The following is a 25518-nucleotide window of genomic DNA, read 5'->3' as shown; positions in this document are numbered from 1 at the left end:
CTCTCTCGGGTTCTCAGCATTCCTTAGTGGCCTATAGTTCTTTGTCTAGGGTTGGGGTCTCCATGAGATGTCCCTCTTCTATGTTAGTCTGATGGTGTTGTCCTTATTTAGGTCTTGTTTAAGCAGCCATGTCCAATATAAACTTTATTTTTCATATTCTTCAAGGTTGGGTGTAGATGGGCTGGTTCATCTATCAAAGTAGTTATTAAGGGAATGACTTGGAAGATGGCCAGGCTTGTTTGGGGATAATGCCCCCTTCTGTTATCTCTTCTTTATCCCTTTTCATTTAGTGAACACTGCTTTTCATTTAGTGAACACTTGAGAGCCAGTTCATTAGAAAGTGACTCACTGAACTCTGAATGCTGGAGAAGAATCCAGCACCAGAAATTTTTTCTGATATTTTTGTATAGTATGGAAAAGCTTTTGTAGGATTCTTCATTATTTTTAGTGTGTGTTACTACCTTTGAGGTTTCTATTAAGGACTTTGTTTATTGTGGGTTTCATCAGTAAATAAAAATATTCATTACTTCCCAGCCTGAACCCAGAGGTATGTTTTTACTCCTGGGTGAAATTTTACTTAACTATGAGCTTCCAAAAATCAACAAGGGGGAAAACAGATAATCTAGAATGAGACCATCACATTCTAGGATCCCTTGACTTCAAAAGCCACGGGAGGGTTACATGCAGCTGGGAATTGCTATATTTTCTGTACTCCTCATAAGTTAAATTTGGCTTGGCAGAGAATTTTTAGGAGTAGATAAGGTTCTGTAAGTAGAACTTTGCAGTTTTAGCCAAAGAAAACAGGCTGTAGATTTGATGACTCTATTTGATTTATTAGTGCCATATGCTGGGCCTTTTGATCTTGAGGATTCAGTAAACCAGTGAATTGATATTTATCAGAACTCTGTCATATGGGAAAGAAATCTTAATTTGCCTGTAGTGTTGATACTAATGTAATTATCCAACACCTGCATCCCATTGATGGTAATTGTGTTAGGTAATATTAAATTTTAATGGTATGTACAGATAGCATTAACAACAAGTTTGAGGATTGCATTAACACCAAAAATACTTTTTATTTCCTAGCTATATCACATTCGCTTCTGTCTAACAGAAACTCCTTTTAGGAGAGCAGACACTCGATGATGCTAGTAATTGTAGTTAGAGGAAAATCTAATGATACTATATAAAAAATTCTACCTTAGAATTCCTCTGTAATACTTTCATTAGTAGCCAAAACTACTGGACAAATATTTCTGTCACCAAGCAGCCAGAATCTATCTGCTTTGTCTTTCATTCCCAAGTACCCATTCCATATATGAGAGAGATGGCCAACTTCATAAAATTGAAATAAACCGTCAAGAACAGTAGTGTACTATTAGTATTTTCTTTTGGTGGATCTTATTCTTGGTATTCTTAGAGTCACATTCTGAGCAGGAGAAAAAGCCTCTTGACCTCAAACAATGCGTTTCACTTCTCTGTTCTGTGAATTCTGAGTAATTACATAACCAGGCTTTTTTTTTTTTTTGCCTATAAATGTCTTCTGTTTATCTTTTTCTTTAATTTTTTAGTTTTGTATGTATGTGTTTTACCTACGTGTGTGTGTGTGTGTGTGTGTGTGTGTGTGTGTGTGTGTGTGTGTCTAATTTCCACTGAGATCGGAAAAGAGTGCCGGATCCCCCAGAACCAGAGTTACAGATGGGTGTGAGCCACCACGTTGGATGCTCGAACCAAACTGGGTTCTTCTGCAAGAGCAATAAGTGTTCTTTAAATGCGAAGCCATCTCCAAACCCAGCGCTTATCTTCTGATAGTTTTCCTCTTTTGCCTATTATGTTTGTGTAACTGGATGTTGTATAAACTCCCTCCTGGAGAAGTTGGACCAGTATCAAAGAAGTCACCCTATTTCTTTACAGTATCAAATACCTTCAGGGAGTACTATCATGAGAAGAGGTTGGCAAACCCAGTGGATTTTCTTAAATCACAGTTTCATAGTTACTCTTATTGATGATAAGAGTAGCTAATATCTATCACTTGTTCCCTATTCTGCCCTGACCACTTTGCACTGCCTACAGACTCGGTCACCATATGCATTGATACCACGAAATGTCCTTCCTGCACCTTAGAAGTGAATGACTAAGACATGGATAGAATGAATCACTTGGCTGAGGTCACACTGGTGCACTGTGGTGGAATCGGATCTGACTCTTGAGCCCTGAATACTGTTGCGTTCATTCTATCTGTATGTTGAACTGGAGTTTTCAAATATTTGACGTAAAAGTGTAAGTCCACGTGAAGTACAACATAATTATTTTAAGACAGTTTGCCTTTTTAATAACTTGTCTGTTGTAGAGTGAATAGCTACATTTACTGTCTACATCATGTTTACTAACATGGACTTCAAAACCTGAAGACATTGACACCCCAACAACCTTGCTAGCATCGTTAGCAACCTGTTGTAAACAGTGACGTATGTTTTCTCTTTTGTCTTCTTTATTTGGAAATGAGAGTTCCATTTGTGGGAACTTTAGGTTCCCATTCACTATCTTCACCTTTACCACTACTAAGCTTTCTCTGCATATACAAAAAGGTGATCCTCTGTGTAACTTTTCCCTGTTTACAGAGTGGGTGGGCGTGTGTGTTGCTGTAGATAGGAGGGCAGGCCCTACAGTTAAAGCAGCCATATGACAAAGATCCTGGAACCCTGACAGTCTTTTTGTTTTTTTACAGTGAGCTTCGTAAAACTACACAGTTGAGATTAAGGGATTTCCTGAACATTTTGGTGTCAGATTTATTTTAGAAAATTATCTGGAATTACAAAGCAATGTGACTGAAGGTCCGGCCGGGTGTAGTGGAGAGAGTTAAGTGTTTGACATCTGATCTCTAGCAGAATGTCTGCTCGCTGCACATACAGTAGTATCAGATGGAAGAAGCTGTTTCTAAAACAGTTCAGGGTGGATGTTTGCTTCTGATTAGCCTGTGTGTGTGTGTTGGATGAATGAGCAATTGCAAAGGCATGACCATGTGTTTGCTGTCATTTAAACTGCCAATCCAATCTAAATATACAGTGGGCACCTAAGCAGAGTTCTTTCTTTTCAAGAGAGTCGTTGTAACAGCTCTCAGTTCCTTCCTGACACTTGTGAACTTGGGCACGTCTGTGTTCCTGAGGGCTACTCTGTTTGATTTTGAAAGAGGTGAGGATGATTTCTTTGCTTGCTCTATTGCTTGTTTTTGAAGGCCAGTTGTATGTAATGTTTATTTACCATGACCAGTAATTATATAGGAGAGAGTTTCTAAGATGTTACATATAAGAGGGTAAACGTGACAGAACAAAAGGCACAGGTTATGGAAGAAGTCAGAAAAAAATCTTTCCAGTTTTAGGCCATGAATTTGGCATGTTATGCCTAATCTAATTGAAAAAAATCTGAGAAAGTTTTATGCATAGGCAGTATATAAAACCTCAATGTGTAATGGAGCCTTGATATGTACTTCTCCCCCCACAGAGTGATTTAAAGTACAAGAAAAATCTTTGTCCTATAACTTCAGGACATCAAAAACAATTTTAATGCCATTGAATTCTTAACATGAGTATTAAAGAAATACAAGCTTTTCCTCCTGTTTGCAACTATATTGCTGAACAAATTCTCTTACTTTTGGAGAGACTGAAGTTTAAAACTGCCAACACCCTAGCAATCAGAGATGAATCTTTTCATTCAGCAAAGTATAATGCTGTCTGTCCTTCCTTCCTTCCTCTGTTGAAATTGTCTAGCATGTCGCTTGGAGAAGCCACACTTTTAAGATGGGTTTCACTGTTCATATACTTTTATGTTTAAGAACAGACACTGTGGAATTCCACCTCCCCTGAAAGAACTAATAACACCCCTGTCATCTAATATTAGAGTAGTTGATTAAAATTTGTTATTAATTAAATCTATATGGAAATATTTTTCAAGGAGCATTTTAAAATTAATGACTGAAAATTCTTATCTAAATATATATATTTCCATTTTAAAAAGTTCTAAAACTGTTTTAATGGAATTTGAGTTGTCTTTCAGATTATTATGTTTGATGAATATAATCTAAGTAGTCACAAAATTGAAAGAATATCAACTTATTAAGTATCATTAGATCTTTATATATGGACAATAACATTTGCCATTTTTCCCTAAAGAAATTTGAGTTATTGGATTGTGTATTTGGAATACCAGAAAGCATGTACATTAATCAACAGAAATAAATATATCATGAAAATATATTCAAGGAGTTTTTTTTCCCATGTATATCTGTATAAGTTATTGCAGTCACATTGTATCCAAATAGTTAATCTTGTGTATAAATGGGCAAACTAATTACATATAAATAGTAATCTTAAAATACATTTTCCTGAAAAAATAAAATGTATTAGGTTTACCTACATGTGGAGGTATCTAAAAACATAAACAGCCACCACAGCGAGGTATCTAAAAACATAAACAGCGGTTGGAGATTTAGCTCAGTGGTAGAACGTTTGCCTAACAAGCGCAAGGCCCTGGGTTTGATCCTCAGCTCCACAAAAAACAAACAAACAAACAAAAAACCCATAAACAGCATTTAGGAGAATTTTGTTCATTTGTTCGTTTGTTTGGGTTTGAATGTTTCCTTTTGAAATATTTCATTCTGTTGTGACTTCATAGAGAACAGAAGCTGACCATAATGAGTCATCCAAGGAAGACTCATGCTTAGTGAGTTGTGTTTTCGAGCAGTGAGCAGAGCCCCTCTCCCTGCCCTCCCGCCCTTCCCTGCAGCTGCACAGACTCAAGACAGTTGTGCAGTTTGCTTGACTTATCAGGAAATCCACAAGAATAATAGTGTCAATATTGCTACTTTCCTTTCATAGATTTAGTTTAGAGGGAAACACCACTCTCTAGACTAATTTGACTTTAAGGTTTCCAGTAGTAAGCTTGCAGAGAGGACATGATTAACTTATTTTACATTGTTCATAAGATGAAATCCAGCTAGTCTCTTAGGAGATGTTTAAGTCAAGTACAGTTAAGTAAAAAGAAAGATCTTTGTTTTGCTTTTTGGCCCTGGGTATAGTGGGTGAAATGTGGCTGATAGCTTTGATGGTGTTGGAAAAAGTAAAAAAGACACATTATAAACTAAATGCTGAAGTTTTATAATACCACGTACATGTTCGAAACACATCTCTCTCTCTCTCTCTCTCTCTCTGTTCAAACCTACGGTGAGGTTTATAGAGTTGAACTTTTCCTGAATAGTGATTCTACAAGTACATATAGGAAATGGTCTTGTTTTGTGAAGATTGAAAACAAGATTTGACTTTCAAATCATTCTTGAGATACTGAAATTAAATGTGTTTTTGAGGATCACTTCAGAAATGATTGCAAACCATCCTCCAGGAAAGCAGCAGTGTAGACCTCAGACCCTAATTAACTTGGCTGTATGGAAAAGAAAATTGAGAGCAAGAGAGACTGAGGAGACCTCTAGCTGGTGCTGTCCTCAGCTGCCATTGTTGAAGAACATCCTTTGAGCTGATTTTTTTTTTTAAATCTATTTAGGGATTAGTAACCAGTGGATAAGTCCAAGTGAATAAAGACCATAAATACTGAAGTCTTCGGACTAACAGACTGTAAAACTGTCAAGAATGCACTGGCTGAGTGACAAAAGAGAGCCCAGAGTAACAAGAAATGTTAGCTGCAGGGCAATGCTCCATATTCATGGACAGAAGACATCATTTAGTTGTCTTCAAAATAAAGTCTCTTCTTGCATTTGGTACCTGTTCATCGTTATTTGTTTGTCTTGTATGGAGTCTGTCTGGTTGAAATCTGGGTGACTGTGTTCGCTAGTGGGAATCACAATGTTTGTTTAAAGATAGCTCGTTTCCAAAATTAGAGCCATGATTCCCGAGACTCATGTTTAGATCCATCGAGATCTACTTACTTGCTGAGAATGTCAAGTCTGACTGGAGTGAGTGGGTGAAGCGTATGTGCGTGTATTTTTAAAAGGCAGATGGTTGCATTAGATGCTGACTAGTGCTTTTCCCTTGTTTTTAAATTAAAATCTAAAGTTCATAATTCTTAAATATTTCTCCCTCAGGGGAAAACACTAAGTAAATAAAAACAGAAGCGTGCAAGACTATATTGTAAACTGTTTTTATTCTTCTTGTACAATGTGGAGATGTAGATGATGAAAGTCTTACTTACTAGCCCGACTTTAAATTTGCTTTTCGGATTGGAGAAAGCTGAAGATGGTGAAGTCCAGGCCTTTACTCTGAACTCCTGTTGTCTGCCCCCAGTGAGGATTAGGTGGCATTGAATGGCAATGTTAGCTATCTGAATTCTGTGTTTTACTATATAAACTTCAAATTTAAATGTGTGTTTGAGAGATGATTTCACTGGATTTAAAGTGTGGTGCTTCCTCAAGTGTGAGGATTTTATCAACTTAGGGTGTTTGCTTTTCACCATCCTGACTGTGAGAACTAGACATGTCATTCATTTGAAGGGAGCAGATGTGAAAGGTTCTTGCCCCTGCCTTCCTAATCCTAAACACCCTTTAAGAAGAGAAATGTTCTATTACCCAAATAGGGATCTTTCTGATGGTGAGAAAAGGCGGTAAAGGCAGTAAACCTGCCTTCTCATTATGAAGTGCAACAATAGATGATTTATGAAGAAAAGCAACTGTTAGGCTTCTATGAGATGTGTGCGTGGAGAGGCAGGTCCCTCTGGAGCAGATCGGCAGTAGCGTTCCTACTGGTCTTGACAGGAATCTAATATCACCGATAAGGAACATGGGCTCCTGAACACCACTTTTGTAACACCACTTCTTGTTCGCTGAGAACAAGACAAAAGAACACATCTCCCAGGGCTTTCACATGGCATCAGGCTCTTCAGTGTGCCGTGTTTGTGCTGGGTTGTTTTTTTTTTTTTTTTTTTCTCCACATCTTCCTTAGGACAGGGAAGACATCTTTAAAACAGTTTCATTTTGTATAGACATTTTGTTAAGATTTGCATTTTAAGTTGAAATTAATGTAAATACAGTGATTTTAAGTATTTGGCAGTTATAAGTAGTTTTGCTTTGTACTATTTAATATTTTAGCAAACATCCGAAAAGCAGAGCATCAACTGAAACCATGCTGGAGAAAATTGTATGCTTCTAGGGGATTGTGTAAAACTCCTTGTATTAAATTTTTGTTTTAAGGAATTCTGTTTTAAAATCTTTTAAGTAAATTTGTATCACACAGTGGTAGAAACTCTGTTGGGGTATTTTTACTTAATTGAAAATTTAAAATTTTTACTCCAAGTTGAGCTTGAGCATAAACTATCATAAAATGAGAATGTTTGGAGAACTGAGTAAATTGTGCTGATATTGTCCTACATATTTAGAACATATTAGTTGAGAATTTGAAACCCCTGTAATTCTATTGCAAATTGAGCAGGTAAATTACAGGATGAAAGCTGATGCTTATCAATGTAGTCTGCATCAAGCTCCTTTCTCTCAGGAAACATCCACTTCTAGTAGCTGTACATTTCCTAGCTGTGAGAATAACCACTGTACTAACATATAAGGTATAAGAAAGCACATGCAAACACCGAGTTTAAAAGGCAAAGACAGAAGAAAACAACACATGGGGTTTCTGTCACCTCCTTTTGTCCCTCTAGATACCTCACCCTTATTTCCACAAGCACGTATGTGTACACTCGTACCCAAACAGTTGTGAAAGGTTTTTCTCATTAGATGGAGGAAAGGGAACCAGTGTGTTACCTGATAAACATACCAATATCCAAATTAGGAAGATAGGGGCACACACAAAGTTTAACCCTTTCAGCTAGTAAGAATTTTAGCTGTCTCAATTTATAGTGAGAAAATATTGCATTTTTGACTTGGTTATGATCAGTTTAAAAAATCAATACTTTCCTCAGTGGGTTTTAGTTATTTAGGAATTCCAAGTGTGATGGAAATCATGTAAATATGCTCTAAGCAAATAAAATGAACTTTTAATGCCACTGCCTTGATATTAATTGAAAGCTTTATATTTAATAGGGAATATTCTGTAAGCTAGTCCAAAGATGAAGACTAATAGATCTTCTTGGGACTTGTTTAAGTAGCTGTGTATTACAGTTTAATTAGTGTCAGTCAAATGCACTATACATGTTTTATACAGTAACTCATTTTTCAAAAAGGTCTAAAATGATAAGGATGCCCTTCAGTGGCTTAAGATGCTCTCTTCTGGTATACATGTGTTTTAGTTAGTTCATTACATGTTACTACCATCTATATTTCCCAAATTTATTCACTTTAACATTTTAAATGTTAAATTTTATAATCCCAAACTGAGGCTACTTACAACATACTTTTTAAAACTTTTTTTTTTCAATTCAAATCAGTCCTGCCCTTGCAAATATAGAAAATAGAAAATATTCTGAAATTACCAAGTTTTGATGTTCAGCATAGGTGGGTTATTGCACACTTACAAAGGGAAGGCTAACAACAGACAGTTGTAGGACCTGAGAAGAATGGAGGAGCACTTGTGTCTTGATGTCCCTTGTTCACTCAGTAACTTAGTGTGCAACCATCTATCAAGAACCCTTTTCCTTCTTTTCACACTCTTCTACGGCATTTGACCTTTTGCTACTTGCAACTTTTCCTTTTGTAACCGTCATCCTCAAAATCTGAGTGGGGGTAGGGTAGGAGGCACAACACATACAAATCCCCAGCTTCAAGTAGTATGTTTAATGCCCAGGTGTAAAACTGTACACTCTGCTCCGATGTTCGTAGGGGGTGTTGTAGCTGTATGTCGTCTGTTTCCAGGTGAGTTTTCGCACTCCTAAACCTCTCAGCAAGTGAGGATTCTTAGCTTGTAATCTCTTTGAACACATCTGGCACAGACACCATCCTGCAGTGACTGGAGTTTTTGAAAGAGCACATGTTCTGGCTACAATAGTCAGTAGCAGCCTTCAAAGTAAGACTGGCAAGGAGAGATAAAAGACTCGAGGCTCTTCTGCTTAAACAGAGGAAGCTGAAAGAAAATTATAGCCATCCGTAAGTGTGGAAAAGGGCCTTAGAGAGAGATTTATAGACCGTTGTTCCCCAAGGCCACTTTGTTTCCTAATGAGATTTTGTGTTCTCAGACAGGGTGTGGGGAGTCAAAGGATGCAGCATTTAATAATAATGGTGGAGATGATAATGAGGGAGACAGCAAGTGCAGTTGTTACAGAGATGCTTCAATAGAAAGCCAATTATCGTGGCATTCGGGACGACTTTTCTGTCTGAAAGTTGAAAATATAATAGAAATGAGAACTTCTTGTTTTGTAACAGTTACTTGAGAGGGTGATTCTGAGTTTCTTGCTGTGTTATCAGAAAATGGCAGGCACAACAACAGCCTTTGATCATGCATCAGCCCAACATGAACTGTGAGTCTGACTTAACATCAAGCTCATTTAAGGTTTTAAATGCAAACGTAGAGTCTGCTAGAAGAGGTATAGCACCGTCCTATGGCCACAGACTTGAGTAACTAGCAGCAAAGGTTGCAACTTTCCATGGCCTTTTCTCAAGCTCATTGTGCTTTAAAGAAAACTTTGTTAATGTGTTAAGACATTTTTTTCTGTGATGTTACAAGATATTGTACTATAGAGTTAGGAAAACAAGGCAACTTACCTTTGAAGGCAAATAAACTGTTGTACTGTGTTTCCTGATACATCTTCTTAATCAGGGCTCGTGTCAGGAGCATGGGGGCAGTTCAGAGTAGAAGCTTCCCTACTAATGAGGTACCTAGCCAGGACTCTCAGGACTATTGATTGGGCAAACATGAGAAGTAACTGACAGCAATCCACTGAGTCCTGCAAGGAAGGATTTGCTTCTACCACTCCTTTGCTCTGCGTGTGGATCGGATCCTCAGATGTCCCTTGTAGAAAGGGAGAGATTCTTCCACAGTGACACAGAAAACTTTCCTTGACACTAATGTTATAGAAAGCTGCTGTGTCCTGAGTGTTGCTTTAATTGTTCTTTCATCAAAGATACAGGTGTAATAAAGAGAGAAGTACATTGTCATCTCTGTAAATGCCCTGTGGCTATCTCATTGCCATGCTCCAGATCCCTTGGTTAGAAGATAATATTAAAATGTGGTACTGTCTTTGTCCATTTGAGCCTATACCATAAACTTTGTGGCTTAAACAACACATTCTGAGAGCTTAAGGTGCAAAATCATGGAACCCGGAAAGGGCTTTCCTCTTGGCTTGCAAATGTACACCATCTTGCTTGGGAAGAGACTATAGTGGGGTAGTTCTCCGCTGTTTCTTCTTTCAGAGGTCCTAACCCATCATGAAGCCTCACAGTCATGGCCTCATTTAAACCTGCCAAAGGCTTTGTCTCCCAAAACTGTAATACAAGGGTGAGGGCTTCAGTAGACCATGAGAAAGGACACAGTTTAGTGTACAGCACCTGCCCTTCCTCCTATAAAGCAAATGAAACAAATAATGTGCTGAAACTACACAAAGGCATGTTAAGGGGTAACTAGTGTTGGCCCAATTTTATTTTTATATATATCCCTGAAATATATAGGTTTTGATTGTTTTGAAAGCATTTTATTAAAAATTCTCATTTGTAGCCCTTTCCACAATTCACCCTTGTGTTAATCTTTTTAACATTCATTTTGGACTTAGCCATTTGCTGATGTAGCTGTCTGAAAGCATCATCTGGTAGTGGACCCATAAGATACATTTCACTTGGACAGTAGAGAACACTTCTATGGCTGTTTAGCATGACTGTAATGATGCTACTCTTTAAAATTAAATGTATATTTGAAAAATGAGTGGGTAATTTTCAACTTCTTATAGAGGAGAAACTAAATGAGTTAATCTCTCTCTCTCTCTTTTTTTTTAATGTTAAGCCTAAAGGATGATTCATTTTTAATGGAAGGATGAAACTGGTAAGAACTGATTCTTCAGTCAGTTCTCATGAAGGAAAGTAAAGACAGTGAAATGAAATACTCACTTTTCTTTATTTAACATTCATCTTCAACATGATCTTTCTGGGTATTTGTGCAATGTAGAAATCATTTCTATAGATGTATTAAAAGCTTTGTATAAAGCACTAAAATGTATCTAAAGTAATTCCTGTTTAGTTTTTATTTTCTCTTTGTTATTTAAAAATGTTTAATTAGTTTTACTGTATTTTTTCTCTTTTCTCTGAAAGTATATACATGTTCCTCACTTCCCTTTTCTAAATTCTGATTGCTATAAAGATCAAAGCTGAAATTCTGTTCATAAATGTCATTGTCTGATAGGACAGGATAGTAATGTGTGTTTTTTAGGAGGAAGTCTGCTTGTGCAGGCCTCTCTTGTGATCACATCTAACTTCTAGGAGTTATAAATGTGCGGGTTTTCTTATTTGTCCTGGACAAAAGTAATCCTCTGTAGAGAATCTGTTACAGGATGATTTTGCATTCCCATTCAGTGGTGAAGAGTGTATTGCCAATCATGATAGGCCTGTTGTTTCACCAACAATAGAGATAGGTCTTGTTTTTGGCAGTGGTGAAGTTTGTAGCCTCCTGTGTATAAATACTTGTGTAATGGCAACCAAATGTTGATGTTACCATTATAAGAGTGTTTGATAATCCAGGACATCAATAATTTTTTTTTTCAGTGGGGAGAGTTTTGAAATTGGAAACAAGCATCACATTAGTCCACAAGGGAAAGGCTAATAGCATCATTAGCTTCCTTGTTCTTAGTTTTGATACATCACTCCCAGATTTGTGTGTACACGGGTGAGCAGAGAGATTTAAATATTTCTTAAGAGAGAGAAAGGAGGCTGTTGTATCTTGAGGGCCCATAAAGCTTTTCACTTGCCTTGCCCAGTTTAAGGGTTTTTGTTTGTTTGTTTTTGTTTGTTTGTTTGGTTTTTTGTTTTGTTTTTGATGTTTTTTATAAAGTTACCTTTGACTTTGTAGGTTTTGGAGGGGCTGGCAAATGTGATTTTCTTAAAATACAAAGCTGCTGATATAAAAGTCTGTCTCTTCCTCTTATGGTGGCAAAAGGACTTGTGGGTAGTTCACATCTGACTGAACTCTGGGCTGGTCAGTTTGTGTTCAAGATTATTAGTAGTTTTTGGTTTTCAATAAAGAACCTGGATTGACGGGTTGTCTCCATCAGATTGGCCTATGGGTATGTCTGTGGGACATTTTCTTGATTGATGTGAGAACGCCCAGCCCGCTGTGAGCCATGCCATCCCTGGGCGAGCAGTCCTGAGTTGGACAAGAAAGGTAGCTGGATAAGAACATGAGCCTGGAAGTGATGAGCCAGTAAGCAGCGTTCCACTAGTCTCTCTGCTTCAGTTCTGGCCTCTGAATGCCTGCCTTGGCCTCCCTCAATGATGGATTGTCATTTGGAAGTGTAAGATGATAAGATAAAACAAACTCTTTCCTTCCCAAGTTGCTTTTGGCCAGTGTTGTATCATACCAGCCCCCCCTCCAAAAAAAAGTAGAACCAGCTCCATCTACTACCACATGAATGAACTCCATAATGTTTTTATTGAGTAATAACCAGATTCTGTCACCGTGCATTCTTGGAAAAATCCATTGATGAGACTATAGAGAGGATCCCTAAGGGTAGATTAACACTTCTGGTTTTCTCATGATGCTTTTACTTTTTGTTTGTGTATGTGTTCACACATGCACATGACTATCCATTCTGTTGTACAAGTGTATGAAGGCAAGAGGACAACTTTGTCTTCTCTCAGCTAGCACCCCTTGATTTTTGAGACAGTCTCTTATGGGCATGGAACTTGTCAAATAGGCTAGACTGACCAGGGATAAATAGGCCAGGAGTCCTAGGGATCTTGTCTTTCCTTCCCCAATGGTGTGATTGTAAGCCCTGCCATCATGGCTGGCTGACTCTTCTTCTTAAGAGATTTTTTTTTAAAGATTTTTTTTCCCATTATGTATATGTTTATATCTATCTGTATCTGGATACAGCACGTGAGTACAGGTGCCTGCACAGGCCGGAGACACTGGGTCCCCTAGAGGTGGAGTTACACATACGCACACATGTACACTCACATGCACGCACGCACATTATGTTCTTTACTTTTTGTCTTTTAGTAGTTGTGGAAATGTTAACTATGTCTGTGGGTAAGATGCTGAACGGTTTGGTTTGGGCATCTGCATAATGCTTGAAATAGAAGGGTCAAGATGTGTGATGTGTAGTTGGGGAGATAGCCACTGTCTTTGCTTGTTACCCTAGGTTGGTTGGTTGGTCGGTCGATTGGTTGGTTGGTTTTTGAGACAGCATCTGACTATGTAACTGTGGTTGGCCTGAAACTTACTATGTAGACTAGGCTGGTCTCAAACTCATAGAAATTGACTTGCTGCTGCCCTGTAAATGCTGAGATTAAAGGCATGCACCCTAACATGATACTCAGCCCTACCATGTTACCTTAGTTAATGTCATTCTCAGCAAACAGTCTGGCAGCATGATTCTTTAGGTCCAGGGCACCGTATGCTGGTCAGGAAGCATGGTAAGGAAACTTCTTTTTTGGTTCCCAAATGGTTTCCAGGGCTATTAAAACAATACCATTTGCAGACATTTTTCATGGCTGGAAAGAACAATTTGGAAAGGAGATGGAGTGCTCCTTGGGCCTTGAGAGAGCTATTTTTACAGATGGGCACTGCACTGAGTGTCCTTTCAATTGTGTAGCTTGCCATTAGGCCTCAACCATGGAAGAACCACCTAACAGAAGTGAAGAGTATCTCACACAGGTGTGTGCACCTGTAAACCAACTCTGCTTTGTAGCCTGCAAAGAGTGATGTGTAAGACACTGTACAATTCCCAAGCAAATCCTGCAGTGGTGAAGAGTGGGTGAGCGCCTGCTTCTCATTAGAACTTGTGTCTGGCTTTTTTCCCTGCAGAGTGAGTTAGATTGCTGACACCTGTCTTCCCACCCACCCTGAGGATGTGAAGTGTGCATCAGGAATGCCCAAAACTGCTTCCTCATGTCCCATTCTATGGAGCTTGGTGCTGCTTCAGGAGTGGGGGGGCACTCCTTTGCTGGGAGGGGAGATGAAAGGGAATTCAATGCTGAGAAACTATTGTACACACTGAACTGAGATGGTCGTCTTCTTTTCGTGTATTCTGATTGTGCTTGTAGTTGTATTCCAGCTGGATTATGCATTTAGCAAAGGAAAAAAAAAGAGCATGTGTCCTGTACATGGGAACACCTCATATTTTGGGAATAATATGGAATAATTTGAAAATATGAGGATATTAGAAGTGGGTAGAGACAGTCCATTCTTATAACTAACCACATCAGCTTTATTAAGCTACTTAAAGCATGAACTTGGTCTTAAGATGCAAAACTCAAGTTTGTTGTTGGTGTGGTCCATATCTTGCACATTTCTCTTCATGCATCTGATGTTGACCCTCAAGCAGTGTAAACTCTCTTTTGAAAACGGTTAGACAGTGGAGCAGACAGACTGTGGTGCTGCTTTGAGTCACAGATGAGGATGCTCTATTACTTGCAATGCATTCTGCTAAGTATGGAAGAAGTAACATGAAGCACATGGCTTTTATAATGCTGTCTACACTTATCTGGGCACAACACAGCACAGGGACTGTCTCAGTGTCGCAGCATCCTAGGAAGAAGCATACGGCCTGCCTCTGAATGGTGCTAGTGGTTTGAGAAGGAAGAAAACTGAGTTTGGGTGTGTCCAAGAATTGGATGTAGTACTTGTTCTGTATACTAGTGGATGAGAAAAGATCATGGAGAGTCAGAGGGGGCAAAAAATGTGTGAGCCTGTTCTGTTAATTCATAAGCTGTGAAATTAAAGGGTATTTTTCTCTTAAAATAGTGGCAACATTTTCCCCTGACTTGTTTGTGGGACTTGGCTGGATGTTATGAATATTGGCCTCCATTTGTGAACTCATGGTGAGTGGGGTTAGTTGGTTCGTGGCCTTAGACCAGGATAAAATTAACTGGCTCATAATGTGATTGAACTAATGACCTTGGAGCCTCATGACTACTACATCTGAACCAGTTGAGTCAATCAAACTTCATGGAAAGGACAGTGAAGGTATGTGTCCCTTAGGAGGAGCTCTGCACGGCAGTGAGCAGGGGTGAAGTCATGTAGCAGCCAGGAAATTATCTTCTCATCCTTGACATTTTATACGCATCTGATAAAAACAAGGCTGTCAGAGAAAAAAATGACATTACAACTCTCCTGTGTTAGCTTTTTAACAAAGTGGTATGTGTGGTCATTTTCCTTGCACAGCGTCAGACTTTCTGTAGAGGCTGCTTTGAGCACAGAGGTCATTTTCATTTTAATGTATAATATCCCATAAATGTATTGACGATACTTTTCTCTTCTTCTCTAAAGTCAGAGCAACCCAGTCCTGCCAGCTCCAGCTCCAGCTCCAGCTCCAGCTTCACACCATCCCAGACCAGGCAACAAGGTATCAACAGCTCCCTGGCTAATGAAATCTTTTCCCCATAAACAGCCTAATGAGCTGATTTATGACCTATCTTCTACTGTTTTATTATTTGAATGGTAACTTGGCTTTTATGCAGTTGTGTTTATTTCCCCCAGGAATGCACTTGAGTATCGTTCTCATATATGAGGTCTGATTCTAGAAAGTCCCCCTTTTCCAATCCCTGCCATCAGATTCCCATCTCACAAATGGATTATAGACACAACCCATTCCAGGGAATTCCCAGAGGAAATACTCCAGTAAACCAACCTCAGAGGCACTGACATGGGCTCCCCATTCTTCATACTTGAACACCTTTCATTTTACTTAATTTTATTTTTTGTATTTTAGTGGAGTTTTTTAAGCAAAAATGCATTTTGCTGTTTTTAAGTATATATTTCTCCACTCATAGTCACATGCTAAACAAAGCTCCAGAAAAATTAAACCAGAATGTATAATGAAGCATATTTTTAATGTGTGTGTAAAGACTCCAGAAGTGGGCTCTGTTTTATTTTTTACACAATTGAAGAATGTCAAAGAGTAACTTGTTTTCTAGTATCATAGTGAACATCGCTGTTCTCATTGACTACACTGAATTCTAAGTGGCCTTGCATGCTTTGAAAGAGGATTAAATTGTTGTGTGTATTTGGACTAAGGCTAAGCTTCCAAGAAAATATATAATAAAAGGCAGTGATAGTTTTGGCTATTCAGAAATCTTGTTTCATTAGCTTTCAAAGAAGTAAGCCCACTACAAAAGCAGAGAAATCTGAGTTTGCAGAATGTGAGATTGCAGGGAGTGGGCGCATGTTTTAGAAGGGACCGCTCAGTGTCAGCTCAAATAGTTCTGTTAGACTTTGGGGATTGCCCAGGCCAGAATGAAAATGCGCCTTTCTCTGATGCCTTTACACTTTTCTGTTGAAATTAAAGAATGACGATTTTTTTTCATCACATTTTGGGTAGTAAAACAGAGGGAAAGCAACACTAATCAGTGTGTGTGTGTGTGTGTGTGTGTGTGTGTGTGTTTTCAGTTTTGTCTGGTGCTAAATAAAATTAGTTACAGTTCCTCCAACCCCCATCTAATACTAGATATTGTCTGGATTTTCTGGGCACATGATTTGTTACATAGTCTTAGTTATGCTAATACATGCTGATATTTTGCCAGAAATTTCTTTAAAAGTGAGGTGAAAATTGGCCACATAAAGTTGTTGCAACAAGATCTGCTGTCCAAGATCAATAAGGAGATCAGAGATAGGACATTACACCATGGAGCTGAAACATTTTATAACCTGAACTTGACTAAAATGCTTGGTTGACCTGAAATTGACCTTGAAATAAAGGAACAGCTAAATCTTAATAGATCAGAAACTACCACACAAAGGCTGCATTGCCAAGAACCAGCTACAACCACAGTGATTTATTAATCTCAGCATTTCAGTACATGGATCCACTTAACAAAACATCCTGTTTACTAATAGATCTGCTTTTCTTTTGGTTATGACTTGGGGTGAGAAGATAAGAAATAAAATTATGCAGAAAAAATCCTATGAAATGGAGATTCTTTAATTTTTTTTTTAATATTTTATGTGTATGGGTGTTTCGCTTACCCATATATCTGTGTACCTTGTACATGCCTGATGCCTGAGGAGGTCCGAAGAGGATGTCAAATTTCTTGGAACTGGAGTTACAGAGTAATAAGCTACCATTTGGGTGCTAGAAATCAAACTTGGTTCCTCTGGCAGAGCAGCAAGTGCTTTTAGAGCTACATCTCCAGCCCCAATTTAGGATTCCTAATTAGCATTTTGGGGACTCCGATGAAAACAGTCATGTGTAAGGGGAGATTACAATCCAGAAGGTGTCCTGGATTTGGTTGCAGAATCTTGACCATACAGGATAATGATTGTTCTTAGCCAGAGGTCAGAACTGCAAGCCTTCCCCAGTGTCTAAGGTGGTCAAGTGGGTTTGAAGTGCTGTTTGATTGCATGTGGTTCCTGTCATCGCTCAGGTCCTTTGAGGTCTATCATGAAGGATCTGCACTCTGACGACAACGAGGAGGAGTCTGACGAGGCAGAGGATAATGACAATGACTCTGAGATGGAAAGACCTGTAAATAGAGGAGGAAACCGCAGTCGCAGGTGAGATTCCCAGCAGAGCAGCCACACTGGTTCCCTGGGGAAACCACAAAAGTGGGAAACACCTGAACCCTGGCAGCAGCTGAGTGGTCTGTCACTAAGTCAGGCCTGGCATTGGCGAAGCCCTGGGTTTGATCCTCAGCACATTGTCTGTAATTCCTATATTTAGGAGGGAGAGGCAGGAGGATGAGAAGTGCAAAGTCCTCTTCAGCTGTCTATCAAGATTGGGGCCAATCTGGGTAACATGAGACTCCGTCTCAAACAGGAGGGAGGGAGGGTACAGCAAATGGCTGTATTCCTCTGAAACTGGTAGGTTTGTGTTCATTTTTATAAGAAACCATTTTTTCTTTTTCCTTAGAAGAGGTCTCCTCCAAAGCCTCTATAGGAAGAAGCCGTCACAGAAACCCCTGCTATCTGAAAGTATATGACATGTAGCAAATTCATCTGAAGAGTTGCTCTAGACCTGTTGCTTTGGGGTGGGGGCTCCACATGTGAAGAAACAGCATTTGCTGCTTATAGTTAGAACTACATAATTGGCTCCAGTGAATTATGTTGTGACCTAATTAAAACTAAGTTCACCTGTGTGTGTTTTCCAGCAAATAAATTCCTTTTAAGTGTGCTGACAATTAGGTTCCTTAAGTAGCTTTAATGCTGTGAGGCATAATTCTACATTAGAACATGGTAATTCATGTCACTTATAATTAATAGTCAACTTGAAATTGCCTTGAGGATTTTGTTTATCATGAGGAAAACAAATAGGCATGCACACTTTAATGTGTTATGAGTAGAAAATATGAATCTACTTGAACTTCAAATCCAATTACATTTATAATATATTGCAATAAATCTTTGCCCATTATCTATTACTATGTAGATGGCCCTGAAATACCTAAGACAAGGGGAATCCAGGGGGAGCAGACTGTATGTTTCCTAATTGGCGATTCACTGGTTTTGTTGGAGACAAGCTGCCCCTCCACTGAATGAATGGAAACCCTGTCAATGGCTCTGCCTTACAAAGCTAGACTTCTGACATCCTTCTGCACCTAGCCTCTGCAGTGCATCTGCATACAGTCCCTTTACAGGGCCCTTACAGACTTGCCTCTGCAGTGCATCTGCATACAGTACCTTTACAGGATGCCCTTACAGACTTGGCTCTGCGGTGCATCTGCATACAGTCCCTTTACAACTTGGTAGCTCAAAAGGACCTAAAAATGTGCTGAACCTTGATGTGTAGGAACTGACTTTGATCAGTCAAAATCCCAGCCACTGGCTGCTCTCCAATTTAGTGTATGGAAAAACCATAACAACCACACAACACACACACACACACACACACACATACACACACACACACACACAGGAACTCACCATTCATGTAATTTTCTAAGTTGCTGTGTAGGAGATCTGGTTGCCCATTTTTCTCTCCAGCCCAGAGTTGGTGTGGCTTTGATCACACATGTTACTTGTTTGTGAGTTGCCTGATGTGAATGGACATTACTAGGGACACATCTTCGTTTTGCCACCTGACACATACTGTTAGTAGGACGGCTCCATCTAACATTTGATCTTCAGAGCACTTGTGCAGTCTCAACTGTTTAATCAGTTTAAATACTCAGCCTTCCACTTCAGTCGAGAAGCATTTGAAAGCAGTGCTTCAACAGAACACTTCATTAATGTAATTTAGTTAAGAAAAACAAGTTCTATCAGGTTTTGCTAAAAGGCTGTCCCAATGTATCCTTTTTGTTTCCTATCCTGTATCTAGTCTGTCTGAATGTATAATAGAGTGAGGAAGATGTGATTGCCTATTCAGAGCGAAAGAAAAACTGTGCTGATTTCTATAGCATTTGCTATCTCTGAGAAGAATATTATATCAGGTTACTGTATAACCAGAGAGGGAGCAGACACTGAAACGCCCTCCTGAATGAGGGCATACATTCGAATGAGCGCAAGAAAGCACCGTCTCCTCTCTAGCTAGGAAAAAAGCTCCATTTTATTCTGAGTAGAAAAAAATAAATGAGAGAGTGGGGTTTTGTTGTCTCTAGATGTTGAGAGGTTATTTTTTTAAAAAAACAGTGATGTTTGAAACAGTTTGTGTCCAGAGTATGTTTGTAGCACATTATTGTGCCCATGTTTTGTAGTGGAGACACCACTGAATTGTGACACAGTAGAAATGATGAATAGTGTTTCTAGAATGTTAGTCTTCCCACAGTAGCTCAGGTGGTGGCTTGTGTCACATTACTGGGCTATGAATCCATCTTACATCTGTAACCAGAGCTGGGGAGGGGGCCACATATTTCTAGGTCATGGTTTATTCAGTTGTCATGACTGGGATCACTGGAAGCGCACCAGCAGTGGATTCCCCTGACGGGTTCCAGATAGAAGCAGGTACCAACAGATGCCAGCAGTTGTGTGTACAAAGCAGCCTTTCAGTGGCGATGTTTACATCCATTGCTTTCCATGATACTTGACTCTTTCTGCGGTGGGGCATGTGACTGTTGGGTGTTTCTCCTTAGGGTCAGCTTGAGTGACGGCAGTGACAGTGAAAGCAGCTCTGCCTCTTCACCCCTCCATCATGAACCCCCGCCGCCATTATTGAAAACTAACAACAACCAGGTAAATTGTGGGCTTTGTACTCAGCAAGATTCTATAGGACTTATACATAATCATTTTCAATCCAGCATATAACTGTTTTACCTCTTAATTTTCAACAAAGGTCCTCTTTATTTCAAACAAATGAGAATCCTCAACCTTACCCAGCATTAAAAAAGCCCCTGGGGAAAGAGCACTCCTCTGTTCGCAAGATGAGTGTTTCATTGGGTGGATGAGTTAACCAGATGCGGGAAGGAAGGTTGACACAAAACGTTGCCCACGTTCTCAACTTCTCTGTGTTTTATCCCTTAGCATAAATAGATGACTTAATTAGAAAGAGCATGACTTATGGGACTAGCCTTGTTTGACTGATGGGGGATACACTTTGATGTGCCCCAGTTTCTTCATTAAATAATGTTAGCTCCCTGCTAATATTGAAGGACAACCGTGTGTGTAAAGGCAGTGGGCAGCATCTGCTTGGCACTCAGTGTATGTACATGTTTATTGTAGCTGCTCAGCCTCAGTTTCTCATTCAAGAGAGAAGAACTGACTTGGGAGCGCGAAGAACGATTAACAAAACAGTCATTATTATCACGCTACAAGTTGAGCTAAAAGAAAGCTTATTAATTTGATAGTCAACTCAGAATATAGCTATTCAGATAAGGTCTAAACAGAATTCTGAAAGCTGTGATGAAGAGCTTGTATTAAATAAATGAGCAAGATTGGGATATTTTCATTACTTACTAAAATAAACTGTTTTCAAGCATCATGAATATTGTAAAAGTTCCATTATGCATTGAGTTGATACTCATTACAGTAAGTTATTCTTATCTTTTTGTGAAGGCAGATTTCCTATGACCTCTGCAATAATTGCTTAATTCAAGTTGCCATATGAATATTAACATGAAAATTAAAGGGTTGCATTTTCTAAAATTATTCCATTTCATAAGTGTTCTGCTATTTAAAATATCTTGCCCCTAAGTTAATGATCTTTGTTTTAGTTGGAAAATGTTGTATTACTGCTGTGAGGATATTTTCTTTCTTGTGTTCTGTATAAAGAGGCAGTGCTCACTTAGATTTTAAAATTCATCATTTTCTGAAGTTCGTCTGCAACCTAAATCCTTCATTGTTGGGTAGGAGCAGCACCTGCTCTGTTACAACTTAGCTGTAGTTTGTCCTACATGGGAGTGGGGTCCAGCTTCCTCATTCTTAGCCTGGCTTTGTTGACTTAGCTTTCCCCATCTCAACAACCAGCCACACTGGTTGTCTGGCCGTCCTGCATCGCAGCATAGCTGCCTTCTACCACAGGCCAAGAGTTCCAGGGGAAAACATGACCAGTCACTGAGAAGAACTAGCTAACTAGACACTTGAACTATTTTATAAACATGTGCTTTAGTAAAAGCTGGCAAAAGAATAGAATTAGGATCTTGACATCTTATGTTGAATCTAACCCTCTATAGGCCTGTTTTCTACTTCCAGGGGACAGTATATCAGAATTAGGATTCTTGCAGGAGGAATGTCTAGATTTAGATTGATATGCCTTTATGCTCTCTCCAGCTGTCTTCAGCATCTTTCCAGGCACTGTGATCAGATGACTTGCCATGTAAACGATGCTCCATCAAGTTCCTATCTTGCCCTTTCTGAATGGACACTAGTGAACTGACTTTGGTTCTTGGGAAAAGTGTAGATTCTTTACCAAAATTGTTACCTGTCTAGCAAACCAAACCCTAAACAAATATCATCTATCTGGGAGGGTAAAATACACTTTATCTGATTAAATATAGTATACCACGATTTTCTTGGAATGTTCATTTGATACATGTAGCTTCTCACATGCATAACATCATCTCACCAATAATACTCAGTTGTGTGTCCCTTTCTCAGTACACCTAAGAGCATAAGAACAAATTTCACATGTTTTCAGTGTTAACTAGTCTGGAGTAGGGCATTGTGTGCAACAGGAGCACTTATCTCCTCCTCATGAAGCTAAGAGCAAGACAGGGATTTTGAAAATTAGTAGTGATTTCTTAACCCCAGTTACTTGATGTGGGTCAAGTGTGGTAGGATCCCTTTAAGTTAGTGTTCAAAGACATTAAAAAATATCATTAGTATTTCTGTTGGTGAGACACCCAAAATGAATGTATAAGAGAAGATACACTAGAGAGCTCATGTGTACAAGCATGGGGTGGTACAGGGGCATATGAAACTTCACATCAAATAAAAAGGGTAGTGATAACAGGAAAGGCTTGATTTTAAAATCCTCGAGTTTTACTCTCCATACGCATTGACAAGTGTGTTAGTTAGCTTTATATTGCTGTGACAAAATACCCAAGAAAAACAATTTTAAGGTAAAAAATTGTGTTTTGGCTCAGTCTCTCAGAAGTTTTAGCCTGTGGTTACCTGGCTCCATTGTTCTTATGATGAGGTAGAGCATCATGGTTGGATTAATTTGATGAGCAAACCTCATGTAAACAAAAACCAGCATGAGAGGATGAGAAAAGGGCATAGAAATAAGATAGGACCTCCAGGGACCCAGGGACCCACTGTCTTCAGCCAGATTCATCTTCCAAATTTCTATCAACTTACAAGCATGTCAGTAGAGCCATCTGTTGATTAAGACAGAGCCTTTATGATCTAGTCACTCAAGTCCCCACCTCTGAACATTCTGTAGTAGGAACCAAGCCTTCACCATAAGAACCCTTATGGAACACTCTAGTTCCAAGCTTTAAATCTGCCCTTTTTCCATACTTGATAATGAGATAATGATCTTGCAACTCCGGATATCAGACACAGCAAAACTGCTGCCCTATCTCAAATCCAGGGTCTAATGAAGGGATAAAGAGCTAATTGAGTAGTTAATTTTTTATCTATTGAAGGAAGAAAGAACCTAGAGCCACATGTCAACAAAGCAAAGAAGTGAATAGAAGTGTTATTAGGAGTTAATAGTGGCTAACATAGAAAGCCTGCCAATAGATAATCCATCTGCTCCATGATTGACTTGACATTTCTCACAAAGGGATCCAGGAAAATAGAATCTTGAAATGTTGATTCCCAAGCCAGATCCTCAGATTAAGGATGAAGTACTATTTCCTCTGTATTCAGAGATTACCATGTCTACTGGTGTTTTAATTCAGTGGGTTGGGTGGCTTTTTCCCTCTACTTAGTTTATTGGTGAATAATAAAAAGTTTAATGATCATTTAACCAAAGATGGCTTTTTTCCCACCACAAACACACCTTGTATAAAGCACAAACAAACAACCCCCATCTTTTTAGCCAAGCGTAGTATGGGGAAGGGAGGAAGTAATCACCGAATCCAGCTAATATTCAGAATATCATAAATCACCTGCCAGGCATGGGTGGAATTCAAAAGAATCTATCCAGTTACACTGGTTTGAAATAAGCCTGTGGAAGACAAGGTGTTGTACTTTTTATATTCTGGAGTCAGTCCCCGAAGATAAGAAGTGATCATAAGTAAAACAATTTTCTTCAGTTTGGCTCAGTTCTCTCAGAATGAGGTTTTGACAAAGCTGTTTATTTTGGAGCAGGGAGAGATCAAAGAAGGAAGATTAGCTGAGGCCTCTCTGGGCAGCCACTCTGTAACTTGAGGCGGGTCACTGACACCCGGGGCTTTTGTTCCCGCTACCAGGGCCCCAGGAGAAAGAAACTAGGGTTTGTTTCCATGTATTTGGGGCTTCCATGCTGTCACACTTTCAGAATGTGTGGAGTTGGGCTTAAGCACCCAAATGTTCTCCCTGTTTTCTGCTTTGAAGAGAGGTTGCAGGACTGTCTAAACCTAGCTTGTAAAGTTCCTTTGCAAATATAGCATCTTTTGACACTTGGAGAGCAAGGCTTGGGGGATGGGGCCGTGGGAGGGGCAGATGTGATGGGAACAAATTCAGTTCTCTGAAGCACAAGGCAAATGGCAGGGCTGTTTTCTCCTTCCTGCCTCAAATCACTGCTGATGGTTTCTGTGTGGCCCAGCCCAGTGCTGAGCTGGCCAGGAGTGCCACCTACTGACCCACTCATTCCAGGTCTCTGCGCGGTTTCCCCTCGGGCTCCTTTCTAGCAACAATAAAGAGAAGGAAATTCCAAATGCAGTGGAGATTTTTGAGCATGTTAAAAATGATCGCCTTGCCTGTGCTATTCTGTAATTTCCATCTGTTGCCTAAAGGGTAGTATTTTAAGTTAGCCTGGCCCAATCAGTCATTTGCTTATTTTAATGTTAAAAATGAAGGCACAAATGTGAATCTCGGGAAAGATTGTTAAAATGCATGTTATTTATGCATATTTTCAACTCAAAGAGAAACACTTTATTGAGGAGTATTCATGCCTGTATACCATGATCTTATATTGCCAAACAAGATACTTATTTATTAGTAGTATAAAATTTTATAGCCGAATGGGAATACAGACATTATCATATTGTCTCTTCCATTCATTTTTGTAGGCCCTAAGATATTAATTGATAAGGCAAGACATCCAGTCCAATGCTTTTGCCACCACAAATGAAAAGTGAACACATTCTTAAGATCATTTATATACTGTGTAGTAGACAGGAAACAAAACTCTGAATTAGGACAGGAAACAGTACAGGGAAGAATAGGCGGAATATGGGACTTTAAAAGAACAAACATCCTTAGCATTTCCCCCTTTGATATTAGTTTCTGATGAGAGAAATATAAATTGCTCTGCTTTTATATGTATGTACATTTGTAAGCACTCTTCATTAATAAATGTAGTTATCCTCAGCCTTTTCAAGCTAGGGCCATTTAAAACTATTTCTCCCAGATCCTCCAGTTTTGAAGAGCCTGTATAATAAATCAGTGGTATTTATTAAATAGTAGTATTCTCTTTGTTAATTATGAGCATAGCTCCCACCCAAGCTTCAGAACAGTGTGTGGAGTTACAGCTGGTCCAGATGAAGGTAATTGTGTCATGCACCATCACATCATTTCTTCAAGCACAACTGTTTCTGCCGTCAAAGGATCCCAGACTAACTGACGGATGGCCACCTTCACTCCCAAACTTGCATCTGCTTAGTGGAGCAAGTGGCTAGCATCTGAAAGGCAGGTGCTCCAGAGGACAAGGCTTTTTTTTTTTTTTTTTTTTTTTTTTTTAATCATTCCTAGCCCACCAAGCACTAGGACTCATGCTGAAGCAGCAGAATAAGCAGGGAAAAGTCCTGCCAGCCCGGACAGCAATCTCAAAATAACTCAGCTGTTATGCAGGCCCAAGTGCTGGCATGAAAGAAAAGCGCCCTGGGAAGCTTAGATCAGTTTCCTTATCATCAACGTTTTCCCTAAGCTCTGCTGCTCTGACTCAGCATTTAATATACAAGTAATTTATTTT

At 39.2% G+C, this 25518-nt stretch overlaps 1 protein-coding gene across 2 annotated transcripts in view; it reads left to right on the top strand.

The window, feature by feature from the left end:
- Mllt3 (MLLT3 super elongation complex subunit) overlaps positions 1-25518 on the top strand; it is a 268589-nt gene that overhangs the window by 229474 nt on the left and 13597 nt on the right. For both annotated transcript variants that reach the window (XM_036179447.1, XM_036179448.1), the window contains exons 6-8: positions 15360-15435; positions 17453-17582; positions 20093-20192. In XM_036179447.1, coding sequence (XP_036035340.1) covers positions 15360-15435; positions 17453-17582; positions 20093-20192 — 306 coding nt within the window. The remainder of the gene's footprint in view (positions 1-15359; positions 15436-17452; positions 17583-20092; positions 20193-25518) is intronic.

Source organism: Onychomys torridus, chromosome 2 (assembly GCF_903995425.1).
Source record: "Onychomys torridus chromosome 2, mOncTor1.1, whole genome shotgun sequence".
Classification (NCBI taxonomy): domain Eukaryota; kingdom Metazoa; phylum Chordata; class Mammalia; order Rodentia; family Cricetidae; genus Onychomys; species Onychomys torridus.
The sequence above is the reverse complement of the archived record's forward strand: the minus strand, read 5'-3'. Positions and strand labels throughout refer to the sequence as shown.